General features: G+C 36.0%; 1 protein-coding gene and 1 pseudogene across 1 annotated transcript in view; one reads left to right on the forward strand and one right to left on the reverse strand.

Moving 5' to 3' along the window:
• Positions 1-18,014, reverse strand: part of MIPOL1 (mirror-image polydactyly 1) — a 289,171-nt gene that overhangs the window by 178,227 nt on the left and 92,930 nt on the right. The window contains exon 7 of the mRNA XM_006152366.3: positions 10,139-10,268. Within this exon, the coding sequence (XP_006152428.1) occupies positions 10,139-10,268 (130 nt within the window). The remainder of the gene's footprint in view (positions 1-10,138; positions 10,269-18,014) is intronic.
• Positions 196-877, forward strand: LOC106735259 (protein CEBPZOS-like; annotated as a pseudogene).

Below are 18,014 nucleotides of genomic sequence, written 5' to 3' on the forward strand. Positions count from 1 at the left end.
TTGCTATAGGGCATGTGCACTCGCCAGAAAGACAGAGAGAGACAGAGAGACAGAAAGCGATAAATCACCTGCCTAAAGGGGATGGCCATGCCACAATCCCTTCTCCTTCAATCTCCTTTCGGGATCTTGAGCATGCACGCACATGCACCCAGTGTGAATTTAAGGCACTAGGTCTGGGACTCAAACCGCAGTGGACTACATGGGAGTCCAGCGACATAGCCATTACGCCAACTGCTGGTCCCTAAATTTGGTGTTTTTAAAAGGAGCACAATCTATTTAGGAGCCAATTTCATAAGTAAAATTGGTCATCAAGTGAGGTAATAAAATTGACAGACATATACTACCTGTAAATATAATATAGCACCATTCAGCAAATGATAAGTTGAGCATAATAGTACTTCCAAATCCATAAATAAAAATTTTACAGTTTAGTGACTGCATTACTGAAACTAAAAAAAAGAAAGTATCTACTTTGAAAAGTATGTGTACAGGGAAAAGCTCAGGCCTCAGGATGGCCTGCACTATGGAACCACTGGCAAAGAAGATCTTTAAAGGAGTTTTAGTAGCTGAACTTATGGGTGTCTTTGCAGATATTTTTTGTTTACTAAGATGAACACAAGCCAAGATTTCAGGCATACAATGAACAAGAAATTCCCTTTCATCTTAGAAGTTTATTACAAATCCATCAAACAATCTGGAATGTATGGGATCAGAGAACAAGATCGAGAAAAATGGCTGAGTAGCAAAAATTAGGACCAGTCATCATGCACAGCCTGCCACCTAAGCTGTTTGAGACCTGTGGGAGAAGAAAGATGCGCCTTTCACACTGCAGACTCTTGGTGGTCCCACAGCACATCCTTAATGGTTAAGTGCTGTGTAGAGGGAGCCAGGTTGCGAGTTGAATCCTAGTCCTGGAAGGTTGAACCACAGACTGGGCCATGTGTGCATTCCCAGGATCCTCCTGACAGGACAAAAAAACGGAGGCAAGAAAGAATTGCAATGTGACCAGATGCCTTTGAGACTTGCATTCATTCATTCTTCTCTCTTCATTTCTTTTCTTTTTCTTTCCTTTTCTTTCTCTTTCTCTTTCTCTCTCTCTCTTTCTCTCTCTCTCTCTCTCTCTCTCTCTCTCACACATACATCTGCACTCGCTGGCATTAAGGGGAGAGAGAGAGAGAGAGTGAGAGAGAGAGAGAATAGCTTACACTCAAAACAAGAAAATAAAAGTAAAACAACAATTCCAAATGTTGGCAAATTTGCAGAGTATCAGAAACTAAGATTAATAGCTGGTGGGAATCAAATGTGGTACAGCCAATCTGGAGGACAGTTTAGCAGTTTATCATAAAGTTGAAATAGGTTTAACATATTACCTGACAATCATGCTACTAGGTTTACTTAATTGTACTGAAAAATGTTATGTTCAGACGAACACCTGTATGCAGATGCCTATAATGACTTGATTCAAAATCAAGAAAACTGGAAGCAACCAAGGTATCATTTATATAGGTGAATAGATCAACAGACTGCTCACAAGAAAATACTATTCAACAAGAAGAAAGACCAAGATATTAATCCATGCACCAACATCAATGTGTTTTGCTAAGTGGAAGAAGACAGCCTGAAAAGACTACATAGTGTATGATTCCATTCATAGGGCATTCTAGAAAAATTAAAACTATAGGGGCCAAAAACAAGTCTGTAGTTGCCATGACTATGCAGATGGAAGGGTTTTTGACTAGGGGAATCTGGATATGTGGCACTATGCACTTGTCAACACCCATGGAACTGTGCAACAGAAAATGAACCTTAATCAATAGAAATTAAAAAAGAATTAGGCCCAGGAGGCTGAAAGCTGCATGGGAGACCCAGGTTCAGTTCCCAGGCCAACCTGAACATGCCAGACTTGGTTGCACATGCCTGTTATCATAACTAATTAGAAGGCTGGGCCAGAAGATCATAGCATGATGAGACCTTGTGAGAAACACCTATCTCTCCCTCCCTTTCCTCTATCTCCCACTCCGTTTCTCATGGGGTGTGGGGTATGAGAATCAGTCACGAGTTGAGGATCTTAGTACAGAATACAATGATAAAAGAGCCTAACTACAAAAATGTGACATAATCTGGGACCAGCAGTTAGCGTAATGGCTATGTCGCTGGACTCCCATGTAGTCGACTGTAGTTCGAGTGCTGGACCTGGTGGCTTAAAACTCACGCCGGGCACGTGTGTGCATGCCCAAGATCCTGAGAGGAGAATGAGGAGAAGGGATTGCGGCATGGCCATCCCCCCTGGGGGGGGGGGATTTCTCGTTTTCTGTCTCTCTCTCTGTCTTTCTGGCAAGCACACGTGCCCTATAGCAAAAATCTCTCTAAAAACAAAAACAAAAGCAACAACAAAAAAAGAAAACAGTGACATAATCTCAAAGAGGAAAGGGGTAAAAGGGGAGCTAAACTGAGTAACGTGAAACTGGTATTGTAACAGGAAAGTGTTCGGACTGAAGGCTACAGGACTTATACACAATGTATTCTCATTGGTACAGCTGTTTCTCATGGGAGTAATGTATTACCTCCCATGTTTCTCATAGAGGTATACATAGGTTAATGATTCTGAAACAGCCCAGTATACTCGGTTTAACAAATAAGTAAATGGATGGTGGTCGGTGAAGCAAATTTCTTATTGTTGAGACAGGTAACTTACAGATGAGCAAAACAGGAAGGCTAGAACGAACTGTGTGGCACTAATTTAGAATTAAGAACAGTATGAAATCAAGCTGAGCTTAATATAAATACAGAATAGATACACAAATAATTAGAGATGTGTGTATGTGAATCAGTAATTATGCAGACATACATTTTTCTACTCTGTCTGCTGAGAGGGTCTAGAAGTAGTCACGCTCCAGCAACAATGGGCACACCTAGAACCCAAATCTTGGTTTCTAATACTATTTCCCCATAAAAGAAACTAGCGCTACTTGGAGCATAGCCGATCCTAGGGATGAGGGACGCCCCATGCATCACAAGACAAGATGACCCTGGAACTTCTTACAGTCTCGTAAAGTAGGAAAATGTTAAAAAATCACAAGGATGGAGACATGTTAAAGGGATCTAGGAAAGGGTTTGAAAGGGCTTCCAATGGCCAAACCCAGGATAATACAAACAACAAAATAGGTAACATGGTATTATATATAATCCAAGGTAATAAATGAATATTCATGAGTCCCTTCTGAAATAAATGATAGAATAAATAACTAAATGGGGAAAAGAAACAAACTCCTATAATGAAGAGTTAGAGATAATTTATATAGATATTTCACTGTAGAGGAGGAGGAGGAACTCAGCAATTTCCCACACTCATTCTTGAGCATGGACTACACTTAGTAACTTACTCCCAAAAAACAGAGTATGAAAAGGCGAATGGAGGAAAGTAATTTTACCATGGAGAAACTTGGCAAACTCTACATTGGCCAGGTGTTAATATCATGACTGATAAGTCATATTGGGAGAATATAATCTTGAATGATATGATAAGGATGGTATTTAACTTGCTTCTGTGGTCATAACCCCTAAATACCTCACCACACTCTAACCATAAAGAAAACTTAAAAAAAAAAACAAATTGAGAGACCATCTATAAAATACCTGATCAGTTCTCCTCAAAACTATCCAGGTCATCAAAAACAAGGAAAATTTAAGAAAATGTCACAGACCAGAATAGGCTAAGGGAATGTAACTACCAAATGTGATATAAAATCCTGAATAGGACCATGAGACACAAAAAGAACCTTACAGGAAACTTAGGAAAATAGAAATAAGTATGAAGTTTAATCGCTGTTATATAACAATGTAGTGTTCTTCCTCAAAACAAATGCATCATTGTAATAAAGCTGCAAGTAGTAAAGAAAATTGGATGAGGAATTATATAGGAAATCCATAATATCTTCACACCTTTTTTGAAATCTGTAATTATTCTAAAATAAAAAGCTTATAAAAAAGTCAAAAGTCCAAATAAAAATGGCACAGAAAATCTGAACACAGAAATATATTTATCCCATCTTATAAGTACATGGAAAAAAATAAAAATTACCCAGATAAGAAGTAAGACATGGCATAGTAATTTTTTAAAAACAAATGGAGATTATTTTAAAGAACTATTTTATTTAAGTTTATTTATTGATTTACTTTTATTTATTTATTTTTTTTTTAATTTGACCAGAGAGGGACACAGAGAGGGGAAAAGTAAGAAAGCAAACTGCCAGGCCTGGGACTCGAACCATGGTCAGCCATGTGGGGGAGTCCAGTGCCCCTAACCAACATGCCACCTGTTGGCCACCATGGTGTAGTAATTTTAAAAATCAAGGATGTAGTGGAGGGTGGAAAGATGGTGACCTTGGTCAGGTTCATCTAACTCATACTTTTTACCCGTGAAAACAGGTATTGGCAAAAGACAATGACCCAAAAAAATTCTCAGAATTTTGCACTAATATCACATGGATAAAAATAATCTGAAAATGAACTGAGAATAACATCTAGCCTGGGGCTGGCGAATGGCAGGGTGGTTAAGGCGCTAGACTCCCACATGCCTGACTGTGGTTTGAGTCCTGGACCTGATGGCTTGCTTTCTCACTTTCCCTCTCTTTTTCTCTCTGGTCAAATTAAAAAGAATAAATTAATAAAATTAAATAAATAATTCTAAAAACCAACAACAAAAAATACTAAGGTCTAGCCCAAAGAAAAGTAAAACAAACACTTCCTGAGTAGAGGCCTGTATTACTGAAGAATCTGTACAGAGGAAGTCATGTCTGTGAATTTTTTTTGTTTGTTTTAGAGGTTTTGCCTTAGGGTGCAAGCACTCACCAGAGAGAGAGAGACAGAGACAGTGAGAGGGAAAGTGAGAAATCACCACCACCACCACCCTTCCCCACTGACAGCAGATGTCCAAGCTGCAATTCCTTCTCCATTTTCTCTGGGGGTCTTAGGCATATACGCACAGTGTCTGGTGTGATTTTTCAAGACACCAGGTTTGGGACTCAAACCATAGTTGTTCATGTGGGAGTTCAGCGAGGTAACTGCTATGCCATCTGCTGGTTCCAGGGCTGTCCATATTTTATCATAATGGTAAAACAAATGAAAGCCCAAAAATAATACCCCATGGGATCAGAATATACATAAGATCTGAGAGCATAAACCCTTGTTGTATGATACAAAAGAAAACCCCATAAGTAGAGAACATAACCTCTAACAAAAGGAATATACTGCTCCAAGGAAGTCTTCTCTATCTTCAACCTCCACTCCACTGTTCTAGGGTTACACAGCAATACTTGGCCAAGAAACTGCAGCTCAGGGATGATACAGGTCTCAAATAAAATGAAATGTTCACAAGAATAATTCACAAATACCATTGAAACAAAGGAAGCTGTTGACAGCATCACCATGCTTTAGTTTGAACAAGAAAAATAAATCACCATATAGCAACTGCACATACACCACAAAACAGTACAAAAGAAACAAGATCCTAATAAAAAAAAGAGAACATAAACCAAATTGCTATGGTTTGAATGTCCCCTCCAAAACTCATTTTGAAATTTGTCATTTTAACAGTATTAAGAAGTGAGACCTTTGAGAGATGATTAGGTCATGGTAGTTCTACCCTCATGGGTGAGATTAATAAATTATAGAAAAATGAGATCAGCCCCCTTTGCCTTTTTTTTTTGGTCCCTCTGCCCTCTGCCATGTGATGATGCAGCAAGAAGGACCTTGCCAATTGCTGGCACCTTGATCTTGGACTCCCCAGCATCCAGAATTGTAAGCCAATAAGAAACAAGGAAAAGAAAAAAATTTCCATGGTATTTTAGAACATGAAAAGTAAATGTATGCAATAAAACAAAGTTCAAAGATAAGATACTAAAACAATAAAAGTGAAGTGAAAAGGGAAATAGGAAACTTAAGGAAACAAGTTGAGAACCAAAAATGAAAAAAAAAAAAAACCAAAAATATAAAAATTAAAGAAATTAATTAGAGGGGAAAGAAAGGAAAGAAGCAAAGGTAATTGGAATTAGTAATATAAATGAAAGGCTTGGCGTTATCACACTGAATCCAGAGAAAAAGTGATTTAAAAAATTACTGAATAGATATGGACAAAAGTGCCCTGTGTAAGAATAACAGGAGTCTTGGGGCCAGCAGGTGGCATAGTGGTTAAGGTGCTGGACTCCCACATGGTCGACTGTGGTTCAAGTCCTGGACCTGGCAGCTTAAAACTACACTAGGCATGTGTGTGTACCCAAAATCCTAATAAGAGAATGGAAGAGAAAGGATTTCAGCATGACCATTCCACATCACATTCTATCTCTCTGAAGAATGCATGTGCCCTACAGGAAAAAATCTCTGAAAGAAAGAAACAAAGAAAGAAAGAACAACAGGAGTATCAAAGAAAAGCTAAAAAAAAAAAAAGAAAGAAAGAAATCTGGGGCCACCGGTGGTACAGTTGTAACACAACAAAACACACATGAGAAAGCTTCTGAGTTCACGCCTAGACCTCCTTGAAACCCACACACACACATGCCTGTGATCTTGGCTGGCTGAGACTGGGGATATATGTGGCAGAAAAACCCTGGTGGGGTGCCTATCTCTCTGTCTCTGTCTCTTTCTCTCTTTGAATCACGGAAGAAATAAATGAACTCTAAAAAATTAGAAGTCCTAACTTCTATAAATTAAAAGAGGACTCAAATAGTTCTTTTGAAGGTATGCTGTGTGCTAAAAATGTTACTGGGGAATGAAGAATTGAATAAAAAACTGATCAAATTTTTCTACTTCAGAAATAAAGAAAGAGGCCTGCCATAGCACAGTAGCTAGTGCAGTGCACTGGGAGTCTGCTTCCACATAGCCAGCCATGCACACAGGTGACGATAGTTCAAATGCCAGTTCCTGTGGCTTTAAAGTCCAGCCAGGTACATGTTCATGTATGCCCAAATTCCTGAGGGAGGAAGAAATGGAAGACAAAGGATTGCAGTGTGACCCTGTCTCATTCAGGAGTGTTTTCTCTTTCTCCCCCTGTAAAAACACACACACTCTAGCAATTAAAAAAAAAAAAAAAAAGTAAGAATCTTTTAGGGCGAGGCAGTGGCTGGTGCTTAATACGACTGTGTCCCACGGGGTCCAATGCACAGTTGAGTCCCAAACTCAGTGGCATGTAGGGGTATACCCATTCAAAATTCTGAGAGGAGAATTGGAAGAGAAGGGGTTGCAGTGTGACCATCACCCACAGGGGGTGCTTTCTCACTTTCTCTCTCTCTTTGGCAAGCATACCTGGCCTCTAGGAAAATTTTAAAAATTATTTTAAAAAGAAATACAGCTATCCAGCAGAAAAGAAAAAAAAAGAAAAACCAACAAACAAATAAAACTCATCCACAAGAGAGGAGGAAAAAAAAAACAAACAAAAACCTGATTCACTTTGAGGCTTCTTTTCAGCTAAACACAATGTCAAAAGACAAGAAAGAGAGTAACATTTTTACATTTAGAATCAAAGAACACTTGACCCAAGAATTTTATTCATAACCAATTTGAATACAGGGATAATACACAGTCTGTCTGGAGCATGTTAAATCAGAGAATAAAGTATTTATGAGCTCTTCTTCAAAAAACTATTTGAAAATGAAATTCGGTCACCCAGGGATTCCCCACAATAAAGAACTCAGACATAAAAACGCCATCTATAAAATTAAGTTTAAACAACAGAGGGCATGTTGGCAATTGAAACTATTATGACTATAGAACCTAATACAACTTTTACAAATATTTTTAAAGTAAAATTAATATAGAAAGAGAAAACAAGGAGGAATTTTAAAGTGCTTATTTCTTTGCTTTATACCTGAAAATCAAATGGTACTGTTTAATTGAAACACTGCATGAAAAAAAAAAATGAATGACTCTAATGCCTTAAAGTTTTCACATTCTTTTTTCTGAAAATTAGAAGGATCTTTAGGGAATTAATGCATTTCATTGAGATAAAATACTGCATGAAGTTCAAAATTTTCTTCTGTTTTCACTTCAATTCACTACTACTCTTTTAAGTTCAAGTAAGAGTTAAAACAGCACTTGCTATGAGTCAGGCACTCTCCAGTATTTAGTAACTTGTTTAGTTCTCAAAAGAAACTATGTATAAGATAGGGACCATTATACTCCTTTCATGGGCCAAAACATGGGAGTCCCAGAGACTCAGAGTAATTTGTTGATAGTTACACGGGTAGGAAACAGAGCCAGGATTTGAAGACAGATGACTAGTCCCAGAATCCCTTCTCTGACACTCTATACTAAACTGCCTATCAAATCAAACAGCATGTGAACAAAAACCTGATTTTAATATTAATTCTATGCATACATCCATTCAGGCACCAACTATCTAGCCTTCCAAATAATAGTATTTAAGTATATAAGTAAAAGAATAAGTGTTTGGAATAATGTTTTGCTACTGACAAAGATGGTTATTTTGGAAGGAGCACTGTGAATTTAGGTTACCTACAGTTTTCAATTAATTTAATTTGTAAGAATGAGTCCCCAACAATCTTTAAAAAATTGACACCATTGTTAATTGTGTCTCTTTGTCTCCCTAATAAACCACATTTTAGTACTTCACACTCACCCTCCAGAAAGTCTAGCACAATGCTGAATAGTGCAAACTTGTCATAAGTGTATTGATTGGTCATCATTAACTATTAGATTACATATTTCATCTATTTTTAAAGGTAACATATTATTAGAAGCTTTAGGACCTTTCTACCAAAAGCATACTCCTTAGACTGGCATCATTTGTATCTAGGAGCTTATAAAAAAGAGGTATCTCAAGTCGCACCCCAGATCTATTGACACTGAATCCGCATTTAACAAGATTCCCCCAGGTGGCCATTAAAATTGAAAAAAAATATTTCTATGGCAGTGTTTCTAATTATTGCCCATTAATTATCTATCATCTGAGTTACTTTCTAAACAATGGAGACTGTTAGTCTCCACTCTTTTCCAAGTGTCACTAAAGATTAAGAGTCACAGCTAAAAACAAATTACAAGTAAATAGTAGTAAAGAGGGGCTAGCAGGTGGCGTAATGGTTAAGGTGCTGGACTTTCACATTTCTAACCACAGTTCAAATCCCAGAACCGGCACCTTTCTCTCTCTCTCTCTCTCTCTCTCAAGAGTTCATGTGCTCTACAGAAAAACTTTAAATAATAATAATAATTTAAAAAATTAAATAAAAAATTTTTAAAAAAAATGTAGTAAATGAGTGTTCATTTCAGCAGTACATATATTAAAAGTAGTAAAGAACAAGAACAGGGATATTAAGAAGAGAACAGTAAAAGAATCCAGGCAGCTAAAATCAATCAAGAGGGGCTGGCAGTTGGCATGGTAGTTAAGGATGCTGGACTCCTACATGGCTGACCATGGTTCAAGTCCCGAATCAGGAGGCTTGCTTTTTCACTTTCCCCCCTCGAATCAGGAGGCTTGCTTTCTCACTTTCCCCCTCTCTCTTTCTCCCCTCTCTCCCTCTCTGGTAAAATTTAAATACATACATACATACACACATATATAAAGTTAAATAAAATAATTCTTTAAGAAATAAATAAAATAAATCACGAAAGTAGGCAATAAAGGGAACAGAAGACAACAGGAAAAGAGAAATCACAGAGGAAGGAGGGTAAGAGCTTCATCAATAGAACTAAGAAGAAGAAAGTAATTGTGTCGAGAATTATGTGATTCTTTTATTTCTTTGAGAGGTTTTTGCTACAGCGCGCGTGCCCTCGCCAGACAGAGAGAGACAGAGAGACAGAAAGCGAGAAATCAACCCCCAGGGGAGATGGCCACGCCGCAATCCCTTCTCCTCCATTCTCCTCTCAGGATCTTGGGCACGCACGCACATACGCCTGGCGTGAGTTTTAAGTCACCGGGTCCGGGATGCGAACCACGGTCGACTATGTGGGAATCCAGCAACATAGCCATTACGCTAACTGCTGGTCCCAAGAATGATGTGATTCCTTTTGTATTACTTCATAGTGTAATATATAAAAGTTAGTAAAATTTTCAAATAGGTAATCACCATATAATGCACACATTTTATAAATATCATACTATCATATATAGCTTTAAATGTGTACATACAGTTTTAAAGATGCCTCCATATGCTTGGCTCGTGTGATTGCTTCATCTCTCTCTTGGATGGCCAACTGCAGTCTAGACATCATAGCCTCATCACGTTCTCTTTGTGCAAAATACACGTCTTCAACCAGAGCTATCAAAATACATAACCAATAATAAATCAAAGGAAAGGGAAGGAAAGGAAAAGGCATACATTTAGCAAAAATAAAAATAAAAAATATTATGTTGTTTTAAGAAGTGTTTATTTATTCAATGAAATAGTATTAAGAAAATATTTAATAGCTACTGCAAAACTGAGATTCTATTTCACACCCACAAAAAGAACAAAAATTAGGTCTAATAATAAATGTTGTGAACTTGTGAAACAAAGAAAACTCTGATATTTACGGCAGATAGGCATATATATTTTTACAACCACCTAAATAGCAATTTGGTACTATGTATTAAAATTGAAGACACACTGAACCTACAATGGAGAAAAAAAATCTCATTTGTATTCAGGGAACCAGCAGTTAGCGTAATGGCTATGTCGCTGGATTCCCATATAGTCAACCGCGGTTTGTGTCCTGGACCTGGTGGCTTAGAACTCACACCGGGCGCGTGTGTGTGCGTGCCCAAGATCCCGAGAAGAGAATGGAGAAGGGATTGTGGCGTGACCATCCCCCCTGGGGGGTGATTTCTCGCTTTCTGTCTCTCTGTCTCTCTCTGCCTGTCTGGCGAGCACACGTACCTTATAGCGAAAACCTCTAAAAAAAAAAAGTTAAAAAAAAAAGAAATTCATGCACATGTGCAAAAGAAGACATGTATTAAAATACTCACTATAACATTGCTTATAACAAAAACTTAGAAATAACCCAAATGTGGGACCAGCAGTTGGTATAATGGCTATGTCGCTGGACTCCCATGTAGTTGACCGTGGTTTGAGTCCCAGACCCGGTGGCTTAAATTCACGCCAGGCACATGTGCTTATGTGCCCAAGATCTCAATAGGAGAATGGAGGAGAAGGGATTGCGGCATGGCCATTCCCCCCAGCCCCCCGTGGGGTGATTTCTCACTTTCTGTCTCTCTGTCTCTTTCTATCTTTCCGGTGAGCACACGCAGCCTGTAGCAAAATCCTCTCCAAAAAAAGAAAGAAATAACCCAAATGTCCACTAACAAGAATGAAAATGAATAAATTAGTATACATTCAGAACAGAATACTACTTGGAATTTAAAATGAATTAACAATGGACAAACCTCAAAAAAATAAAAAAGACGCTGGGGAAAATAGCAACTTGCAAAGTAAAAGAACTCTACAAATAATTTGTGGATACATATAATTTGTAAAAATAGTAAAACAAACATGGAAATGATAAACACCAAATTCAGGATTGTTTACCTCAATGGGACAATGGCAGGGAAAGAAGGGAGAGCAGGGAAGAATAAAATGGGGCCGAGCTGAGCTGTTTAGCACTGCACTTCTGCACAGAGCAGGGAGCACCACAAGTATACTGAAGATTATTATACAAATGGCACCGTCTAGATTTGTGCACAAATATATGGGAGCTTTTCAGATAACCTGAAATTGCATAATTTCTGTCTGTATTCTTGAAATTGTATATAATTTTTAAAAAAGGTTTTGCCATTGGCCATGTGTGCTCACCAGAAAGACAGAGAGAGAGAAAATGAGAAATCACCACCCTCAGGGAGGATTGACAAGGCACAATCTCATCTCCTCCATTTTCTTCTCAGGATTTTGGGCATGCATGTACAAGTGCCCAGCATGATTTTCAAGTTGCCAGATCCAGGACTTAAACCACAGTCAGCCATGTGAATGTCTAGTGCCTTAACCAATATGCCACCTGCTGGCCCCATCTAAGTATTCTAAGGTTAAATTTTTAAATGCCAGAATGCACATATACATAAAATCCAGTTATACAACCATATTTCTCTATAAATGATAAAAACATTTTCCAAAATTAAAGTATTATTCTATAGACTTAATGGTTATTCAATATATAAATGATAAAGGTTTTCCAAAATTAAGATATTTCTCAACAGATTCAATGCAATCCTTATCAAAATTAAATGTCATTCTTCACAGAAGCAGAAAAAGCAATCCTCAAATTTATCTGAAACTACAAAAGACTCCAAAAATCAAGCACAACCTTGAACAAAAAGGGCAAAGCTGGAGGCAACTCTACTGGGTTTTTAAATATATCACAAAGCCATACTAATCAAAACAGCATGGTACTGACATATAAAGACACATCAATCAATGTAATAAGACAGGAGCTGAGAAATAAACCCATACTCCTATGGTCAATTTATATTAAACAAAGGTGCTAATAACACACAATGGGGAAAGAACAATCACTTCAACAAATAATGTTAGGAAAATTAAATATTCACATGCAGAAAATGACTAGAAGAAAACATAGAGGAAAGGCTCCACGACAATGGTGTAGGCAGAGAGTTCTTGGATATGATCCCTAAAACACAGGCAATGAAAATAAGAATAGACAAATGGGATTGCATCAAACTATGAAGTTTCTACCCAGCAAAGGAAACAATTAACAGAATAAAGGGACAATCCACAGATTGGGAGAAAATATATGCAAATAATACATCAGTTAAGGTGTTGATATCCAAAAATAAATAAGTAACTAGATCTATTTAATAAGAAGAAAACAAATAATTCTATTAAAAACTGGGCAAAGGATTCGAATAGACATTGCACAAAAGAAAACAAATGGCTAACAGATAAATGAAAATAATGCTCAAATCTCTAATCAGCAGAAAAACAAAATTAAAATCATGAACTATTATCTCATACTTGTACTGGCTATTGTCAAAAAGATGGCACAGAGTGGCTCAGGTACATTGCAAGGCTAAAGACCACAGGATCAACAGCAGATTCAGATCCCAGAGTAAGTCTGAAAACACTCCATGTGCTCTAGGAAGTGGGGGGGGTGGGGGTGGGGAGGAGGTTGAAGGGCTGGAGGACTGAGAAGGAGAATGGTGGTGTGACAAGTCTGTGAAGGGTTCTCTCTCTCGCTCTCTCTCTTGCATGTGCATGAACATACACTGTCATTAAGATAAAAAAAGAAAACTAAAAAGATGAAAGATAACAAGTGCTGGTAAAGATGAAGACAAAAAGGAACCCCTATACACTATTGGTAGTATTGTAAATTTGAACATTTTCAAAAACAGTACAGAGTTTCCTCAAAAAACTAAAAACAGAATTATTGTATGATCCAATAATTCCACTTCTGGATACATAACCAAAGGAAATGAAATCAGTATGTCAAAGAGGCATTTGCTCTCCTAGGCTCACTGTATCATTATGCACAATAGCCAGGATATGATGTGCCCATCAATGGGTTAAAAGAATGTGGTATATACAAACGTACTAGAATACTATTCAGCTTTTGAAAAACAAGAAAGTTTGTCTTTGAGACTCTATGGCTGGACCTAAAGGATATTATGCTAAGTGAAATGAGCCAGGCTGGGTGGAGACTGGGGGGTGGACAGGGAACAGGGAGGTATTGGGCAAAGGGTACGAAGTTTCAGTTACACAGAAGAAATAGGTTCTGGTGATTTATCACACAGCATGGTGACTATAGTTAATAACAACAATTATAAAAATGGATTTTAAATGTTCTCAGTGCAAAGAAACATTAACTCATATTTGAGGTGATGGATATGTTAATTAACCTGATTTGATTATTCCACAATGTATGGAAACATCACATTGTACTCCATAAATATACACGATTATTATTTGTCAATTAAAATTAATTGAAACTTTAAAAGGAAAAAGGCAAAAGCAAAGTATTACTAAATGATAATTTTTAACATCAGTTATGTGAAATTCAGTATGAAAAACCTGTTCCTTTCTAGAACAGTACTTTTAAGGAATCAATATGCAACTCTCAAATATTTTTAGTAAAGAAAACTTAATTGTAAACACTGAGCTTTTCCAAGGTAGATGACTATTACAAAGTTCACTAGAAAATCAATATAGCATTTTAGTTGGAATTTGCTCATTAAACACCCACAGCTCTAATGCAAATTATGATGGAATGAATAAAGCAAATACGCATGCTTCTTTCTTTTTATTAAATGTAAAATCTACTGTTAATTGCATCTCGTATGTCATACAAACTTTTCTCCTTAACTATTAAATAGAAGCTTTAACAAAAGTCATTAGAGATTCTCTTTCTTTGACTTGAATAAATTTCAATATTTGTTCAGTAAAGGTTCACAGCAGTTAAATTACATTAACAAATATTATTAGCTACTATGTAAGCCAACCAAGTAAAATACTTATATTGTAGGTAAAACAAATCATTGGGTGTTTACAATAATATTTGGATATCTCCATTTTTAAACATGGTTATTAAATATCCTGTAATTCTTAGTCAAATGAGAGAGAGATTCAGAAAGGATCACCCCCCCCCACTATATACTCAAATGTATTTAGTAAGCTAATTGTTTTCTAATATGGGCAAGAGTAAATATGAAGAAGCTGAACCATACTAAGTATGAGTTTATTGAGTCAAGGCAGAGTACATATTTTCTTAGTAGAATCAAGTCAATTGACAAATCCACATTCTACACTTTTCAAACTACTTTTAAAATACAGTAGGAGTAAGGCGGTATATATTGGAAAACATTCTAGTTTAAACACTGGATCATGATTCTCTAAATAACATAATTTGAAGGATAAAAATTTCCCAGGATCCATTTGTTAACATCCCCATGGTAGTTATGTAAATATAAAAGGCTGAATCAAAAAGAGGGAAAAAGAAATCATTACAATTTTAAACTTATCAAATAATCACTGAAAATAATCCATGCTCCAAAAATCAAAGCAACAAAAATAATGGTCAGTTTTTACCATATATACAAAAAAACACAAATTCTCTGACTATACATTACAGCTTTATATGAGTAAACATTTTTGAGAGATTTATAATCATGTTAAATAAATTCCCTGCAAATATAATAATAATTAGTGTTTTATAAAACCTCCTATGCCAGAACCACAAACATTACACTATACCTTCTAGTTTCCTTAAAAGCTTTAATTTCTCTTTTTTTGGCTCACATCTGTTATTAGAAATTTAAAAATAGATTCAAATGGCCCACATCAGGAGGACATTAACTCAAACTTACTCCAAATAGTTTGGTCATTTTATTTTTGATATCATAATGTTGAATTCAACTTATTACTCCAGAATTTATTTTACAGGCTAGACTATTAGGTTATTCTAAAATAGGATTTGCTTTATCATCACTTATAAATTATTTTAGAAATATTCTTTTCTGAATAAAAAGTAATATGAGAGCCAGCTGATGGCATGATGGTTAAGGTGGCTGAATACATGGCCTACACTGTGGTTCAAGTTCCAGACAGGTGGCTTGAAAAGTACACCAGGTACGTATGCATGTGTGCCCAAAACCTCAGAAAGGAGAAATGGAGAAGGGATTCTGGCATGACCATGCCCCATGGAGGATGCTTTCTCACTTTTTCTCTCTCAGTCTGATGAGTGCACATGCTCTCTAGGAAAATTAAAAAAAAAAAAAGTAATACAGGGCCACTGTAAACATTTGGAGACAAATAATTTACATTTATAACTTTCTGTGTATAATTAAAATAAACAGACTTTGTTCTTATAGTCTTCAGTAGTTTTTAAAAAATAGTGAAATTTTACATCTGAAGATGCCATATTAAAGTCAACTAAGATGCTCCTAACATTAGATTTTACACTGTTCCCAACTGTTCACTATATTAACAACACTGTTACAAACATCTTTGTACACAAATATTTGAGAAGATATATAAGCAATTATTTAGGAAAATGCCAAAAGTATGAAAACTAGATTAAAACTCAGGTTTTGTGGGGGAGATTTTATAAAACTTCATTTATTATTATTATTATCATCATTATTATTTTTATTATTTTACAAGAGGAACACACACACACACACACACACACACAGATAGAGAGAGAGAGAGAGAGAGAGAGAGAGAGAGGGAAAGCGAGAAAGCAAGCCGCCGGGCCTTGGACTGAAACCACGGTTGGCCATGTGAGAATCTAGTGCCCTTCACCACACTACCTACCGGCCCGTTTTTTTGTTTTCGTTTTTTTAAGGAGTTTCTTGTACCACAATCCTCCTGCCTCACCCTCTCAAATGTGGCTACATCTATGTGCCGCCTTGCCCAAGTCTTTTTATAGACAGGGTCTTCCTCTGTAACCCAAGACAACCTTGAGCTTGGAATCCTCCTGTCACTGCGATTACAGGCACAGACCACCAAGCCCAGCATTTAGGTTGGCTCAGGAATGAAACTCAGCCCTCCCATGTGGTCCTACATGGTGTGGCACAGTCTTAGGACATGCGCCACCGCATCTGTGAGAAAGTCAGCTTTTTCAACTCCTGATATCCTGTCAAGCTTTACTCTGCAAAGCTGTTATGCTTTTATACTCAGCAGCAGTACAGAAAATGTTAAAAATTAATTAGAAAAATTTTAAAATAGAAGGGTAAGTAGCAAAATGATAAGACAAGAACTTTTTAAATGAATCTTTCAATTATTATATTCATGTATTTCCTACAGATTATTCAGACTATAGAAGAACACTTTTTAAAATTATGCTCTGCTTTTACATTCAAAGATATCACGTACTTGATACTAGAGCTACCTTTATTAATGTGAAAGAAATAAATTTACCGCAGAAGTATTAAAATCATCATCAATCATTTTATGCATTTTTGAAATAAAATTTTAACATGTATTTTACCTATTTAGTAAACAGACTATTTTAAATTTTAACAGACAGTAACTTGAAAATTCTGTGAAATATACCGCTACCTAAGCTTTTTATAATATCATTTCCTCTTTAGAATCATTAATCAAAAATGCAAAAAAAAAGTCTTAGGATAAATTTCTGAATAGCTTTCTGTTATTTTTGCAATGTTTATGTTTTAAATACCATAGTTACCTATGTCCTCAAAAGCCTACTATGCTAACATCTATAATACACTATACTTAGAATGATTATGGATATATATAAAGAAATCTGTCTAATCAACTTGTTTTTCTAGAAAAAGAAGATGGAAAATAAACCATACTCTACACTCAAGTATTATTTCACCTAGCACAGGTTGAAATTCATTCAGATTCATATCACTAGAATTCTATAGCCAAAGTGTAACCAACATTCTATCTATCAATATTTCTACCTGCTGTATTTCACAGAGATAAGTCCTTTTATTTTCATTTAAAAATTATTAATTATATTCTTGAACCTTCCTTCCTTCTACATTAAAATTAGATATATACTTATTATTTTAATATAACGTAATATTGTTAAGGCATTCAAGTATTAGATTAAAAGGTGTTTTATTATGTCCTGTAGATACACGTAAAACTGGGATTTCAAGATGTATCATTTCTTAAAAGTAAATGTTATGTCACTTTCCATTCTTCAGTATTCAGAACTCGCTCTTACACCTAATTATTAGATGATCAACCTTTTCTGAGATATGTTATACAATAAAAAATGATCTTTTTAGAACAAATAATATTAACATTTTTTTCAGTATATAACAATTTTTATTTTTCCTTATTAATTGTTTGGGTGTCTTGATGCATTTGCTACAAAAGTAGATTATCTATCTCTATTTTTAACATTTACATTTTAAACTGAACTTAAAAACTTAAAAGTTTCAGGGATTCCATGTTCTCTTCCTTTCAACAATTACAAATAAACTCTCTCCTCCCTATTAAAACCAGATTAACATTTTCTGCAATAAGAATTAACAATAATTTTAAATTTACAAAATAGCCTAAATTTTGTGTATATAGGATGGAATCTATGTCTAAAGGGAAAAA

This window comes from Tupaia chinensis, unplaced genomic scaffold (genome assembly GCF_000334495.1).
Source record: "Tupaia chinensis unplaced genomic scaffold, TupChi_1.0 Scaffold000350_1, whole genome shotgun sequence".
NCBI lineage: Eukaryota > Metazoa > Chordata > Mammalia > Scandentia > Tupaiidae > Tupaia > Tupaia belangeri.